Raw genomic sequence first — 5,373 nt, forward strand, 5'->3', positions numbered from 1 at the left:
TGCATGTCAATACACACAGTGATATCAGTGTGATAACAGTAAATATTTACTGTTAAATAGGTACATTAGGTAGCCTATATTCTGTGCATCCCCACAGAGTGTATTAACAAGTCTAGCTCTGGTCCATAGCCTACTACTATTCTACTTTCACTTTTAAATCTCACATGGAACTCAGGCCAGCCTCTCCTCTTTAGCGTAAATAAAAAGAACGTTTTTGCTATTCACCGAAACAAAGGCGGGTTGTGTCATTAGAAAGCCTTCTTTCCATAGTGGGAGCACTGAGCCTCCCACCACACGAAACGGTACTTTTTGGCCAGAAAGGGATTTTGTTTCCACTGGGAAAAAAATACTTTACTCCAATGCGCCCTCTACCGATATTGCCCAGAGAATTGCCTCAGAGAATTTTTTTCCTCCGGTGAAATAAAATCCCTTTCTGGCCAAAAAGTACTGTTTATACGTGTGGTGGGGGGCTCAGAGTGCATCCACTAAGGAAAGTAGGCAATGACATAGGTCAAACATTCTTGAGATTTCCACTAAAGAGAGGCTGGTCTGAGTTCCATGTGAGATTTAAAAGCGAAAGTAGCATAACCTTAATGCAGGGCAGAATCATAGAAACAGTAAGGCCAGACTGGACCAGAGCTATAACAAGTCTAAAATACTAAAAGCCCACCTAGCAGCCTCATGACACTGTGCTCCCCCTTACACCAACAAAGTGGTTTGAACCAATCAACATTTCCATCTCACCAGTGAAAAAGAAAAGAAAATAATTATAATAAATGATTGTTTGTAACCAGAATTTGGATATTGGATTATATATTCACAGAATGATTATATTATATTTTAATTGTAAACATCAAAAGTTTTAAATAAAATAGACAAGAGGACATTTTGGCCTGGTGTGGTACTAGACTCGAGGAAAGGCCATGTGGTCACCAAATTCGGTAGTGTTTGTTCATGCCGCAAACCCATGTCAAAAAAATGTTTTTTCTTTTGTTAAACGTGGTGCCAAAGTTTGTGCTATTGCCATTGAGAATGTATGTATTAAATAACTCAGAAACTATAAAACATTTCAAAGTAAAAAGTTCCAGCATGTGTCTCCACAGTTGGGTCACCGACCTGTTTTTAGTGCAGGAAGCAGGCGCAGATGACCTTGGGATACATCACTGAGGATACGTCCCAGGTTCATCCATACAAATGTTTTTTTTCTCATTCAACTGTTCCTCGCTAAAACTCCGATTTCTGATGAATACAAATTTGTCATCAGGCTTTGTTGCCAGGATTTTTATTATTGTTCTGAATTCTTTATAAAAAACAATTGAAAATTGTGAAAGAAACAATTTGTACTCCTCAAAATAAGCATACAGTAAGTAATATTAAGGGGGGATTAGATGTTAAAAGAATAGCCTTTCTTCATGATAAAAAATAATAATCTAGGCTGTTTTCCCCCCAGCATTTTCATCTGGGGACAAAAATCAAATATGGTAAGTAATAAGTGTCAAAGTGTGTACTGTATGTATGTCTGCCAAAATGGCAAGATCAGGTTTATTGTATTTTTATGACACACACACACACACACACACACACACACACACACACACACACACACACACACACACACACACACACACACACACACACACACACACACACACACACACACACACACACACACACACACACACACACACACACACACACACACACACACACACACACACACACACACACACACACCACACACATTTTTGATTTTGTCCCCAGATGAAAATGCTGGAAATGAAAAAACTAGATTATTTTTACACAAAGAAATACCATGGGAGAGTGAAGAATGAAGACAATTACAATGCTAACAGGCACACCCTCCAAAGGTATTTGAACATGAAATGGTAGGAAAAGAAACGGAATCGCTTTATTTGTCCCTTGGCTTATGCTAAGGTCTTTAACAAAGGCCTCCAGGTAGCCCTGCTGTCTGTGCAGCTATGAATATGAGTATACTACACAAAAATGACAGGATCTCATGACGTGTTGGGTAGACAGTGACATTGAAGGATCCAAATCAAATAAAAATCATACAAACATGTACATTGTATGTATTCTGTTAAGAATCGGTTTAAATGCAAACAGGTATTAAATGCATAGAGGTATTTGATTTTCTGAATTTAGAGTAATTTCAAGTCATATTTATACATCTATATTACTATCTACAGTATTTAACACAGCAAAGTAACATCAGTGAAATTGACAAGCCTTTCCAATAACCAGGTAATCACTTGACCAATCACAATTTCGCCAAACTCTTGTCCAATCCAAAAATCTCTCAGCACATCACAAAGACAGACAGACAGACACTCAACAGCTGAACCCAAACATGTAAGGCTCAATAAAGGAAAAGTAGCCTAATCTCCAAATCTCCCCTTTGACCGAAGTGTGGACTTTCGCACTTCTCTGCACTGATACAGTACGATATTCTAAAAAGTGACAATGGTCCAGAGGTTGACAGACACTAATATTTCAAAAGCACTTGGCCATCTAGCAAGTACAGCAGGTCATGTCCTACATGCCCCAAAAATTTAAAATTTAAATATGAGTGAAACATAATTGCTCAGTTGAAGTTGCCCAGATAATATACCGATAATATCTCATATTGTTTGAAAAGTGAACAAAAGGTTCCCAGTCCCTACAAAACCAAAACCCCACCTGCCTGAATATGTAATAGAGGAAGGAATAGAGGCATAATGCCAAAGAGCATGCCCAGCAGAGATGTCTTGTTTGTGGGCTGAAGTGTGAGTAGTGGTTGGTACGTGCATATACCTAATGTGCCAGGGCAGAGTCTTCAATAAGCTCTTTTCTGTGCAAGTTATTGAGTTGCACTGGTGTAGACGTTACAGGTTTGCTCATATAATCTTGTACTTGCCCTGCGCCAATTCGGGGGGCAACCATTCGCATCAACCCCTGGTCATGTGCTGTTTTAGTGTTGGTGCAGCACTATAAACAGAGCAGGTGTCTACACTACACATTCATGATTGCCAAGGGCTTGGGAAACATAAGAAATGTCAACACAGTTGGGGCCGATTCATACTCCTATTTTAGAGCCGAATAAAAGTCGGTTCGGCGCTGTAGAGCCTACAATTTGACGTCATTTGAGGTTCGGGGGGGGCGGGTACCGTGCTAAAGTCGGCTCTTCGGTGCTACTGAAAATTTCTGACGAGCCGAAATCATTTCGGCACTACAGCGCCGAAACAGCGGTAAAATAGGAGTATGAATCGGCCCTTGGTCTAAGAGTTAAACCACTTGGTCAAAGAAGCCACCTTCACACAAAAAAATCCCTACAAAATGTGGGGGAAAAAGAAGAAAAGGAAACAAAAAGAACAGACAGAGGGAATGTTCCTTCTTCACGGGTGTTCATCCTGTCTTGTTGTGTATCTATGTATCCCGTCAGGAAGTAGCCAGTTGTGAACATCGCCAACATGGTGTCGTCAGAACTTGGGTTTATTCTAGTTCAACCAAGAGGTCTCCCTCTCCCACCGTCTCCCCTGGTGTACAGTGGACACTCTTCACCTGCACACACACACACACACACACACACACACACACACGCACACGCACACGCACACGCACACGCACACGCACACGCACACGCACACACACACATACACACACACACAACCCATTTTGGACGGGAATCTGTGCGCTTTTGCGTTTAACCCATTTAGGCCTGAGATCAGATTCTAAAAATGTCAGTCGTTCTTAGATTTTTCAAAAATAGCAGACCTACAAGCTCTGAGCTTGTAGATCTGCTATTTTTCAATAGCTAAAGCATAACATGATGCTAACATCAAAATGGGTTTAAACCACGTTAACCGTTATTTTTTAACTTAAAGCTGTTGAAAAATAGCAGATCTACAAGCTTGTAGATATGCTATTTTCTTTATATATAAAATATATATAAATATAATATATATTATATATTCTTTCCCAGTAAACGCTTTTAACTCATATCTTTGCTTCTGGGAGTCCTTGACATGAAGATGTTTGAGAACCACTGACACATAGAAACATTTTGCAGAATGGTAAATGGGTTAATGATAGGTATACAGTAGTAGTAGTAGGCAGCGGGATCAGCAGTCGAACCCGATACCCAGGCGGCTACACCAGCCACTCGGGCCCACATTGTCATGTAATTATACACAAATATGATACTGCATTAAAAACCTGAAATGCTACGCAGACTGGGGGCCCTCACATGGTCCGTCCTTTTTTCCCCTCTACACCAAATATATTTTTTCCAAAAATGACGAATGTTTGCTTATTATGACATGCCAAGAATTGGGATGCAAGGGTTCATGTGGTTACAGTTGTTTTATTATATAAACTGAAAGGTTATAAAGATTATACTGTATAATATATGCGGTGTTTATCTTTGAATACACTCTTTGACTAGAATGCATACCGTAAAGCAGTGGTTTTCAACCTTTAGGCCTATAAGTACCACCTCAGAAAGTATTTGGCTCTCCAAGTACCACCATAATAACTGATGTTAAAATACAGGAGTGTAGACCTGCCCCATCCTATTCAGGGGGAAAATGTAATGGTTTTGTTTTTGTTCCATTCCTAAGCCAATGTTGCTGCTGCTCTGACGAAACTCTGTCCAATCAGCACACCTGATAATATTTCTAATGTGATTAATGCGTCCTCAAATCTTCTAGTAACGGCGAGTTGTGCCGTCATGCTGATTTCAGCTTAGCTGGAGAGCCTTCAACCAATTGCGCTGGTCAGAAGAACTCCCTAATATGAACATTTCATTCCACTTTTGTCTTCTTCTTTCTACTCACCAGTATCACCAGAGAGCGGCTCAAGTACCACTAGTGGTACTAGTGTACTAGTACCACTAGTGGTACTAGTACCCCTAGTGGTACTAGTGGTACCACACTAGTGGAACTAGTACCAGTGGTTGGGAACCACTGCCGTAAGGGACACAGCAGAGATTATACATTACCACACCAGTATTTCCCTCTACACCAAATCTTGCTGCTGAAAATATCTACAAGCTCACTTGTGAGCATAATAAACAATGGCTACTTTTTCAAGACAGATGAAGTTACGTTTCCCCCACCCCCCAACAGCAATAAACAGTAGTAGATGAATACCTTAGCTGTCTTGGCAGCAGTCATACTGTTCTGCATCTTCATGGCTTCAATCACACAAATCTCCTGACCCTCTGCAACCTGCGTGCGCGTGTGTGAGAAAGAGAGAGAGAGAAAGGTGGGGGTTATTATGAAGTTGTTATATGTAACATTTTACTTTTTTTATATATATATACGTGTGTTTATTTACCAGGAGTTAACGCCAGAAAATGCAGTCATTTAGAATACA

At 40.3% G+C, this 5,373-nt stretch overlaps 1 protein-coding gene across 1 annotated transcript in view; it reads right to left on the reverse strand.

Moving 5' to 3' along the window:
- Positions 1 to 1,890: 1,890 nt before the first annotated feature.
- The window catches only part of pcca (propionyl-CoA carboxylase subunit alpha), a 30,444-nt gene continuing 26,961 nt past the window's right edge, over positions 1,891 to 5,373 (reverse strand). The window contains exons 22-23 of the mRNA XM_083774611.1: positions 5,148 to 5,225; positions 1,891 to 3,558 (exon numbers count right to left, since the gene is read on the reverse strand). Coding sequence (XP_083630737.1) covers positions 3,490 to 3,558; positions 5,148 to 5,225 — 147 coding nt within the window. The 3' untranslated portion in view covers positions 1,891 to 3,489. The remainder of the gene's footprint in view (positions 3,559 to 5,147; positions 5,226 to 5,373) is intronic.

This window comes from Protomyctophum parallelum (genome assembly GCF_964188405.1).
Source record: "Protomyctophum parallelum genome assembly, chromosome: 10".
NCBI lineage: Eukaryota > Metazoa > Chordata > Actinopteri > Myctophiformes > Myctophidae > Protomyctophum > Protomyctophum parallelum.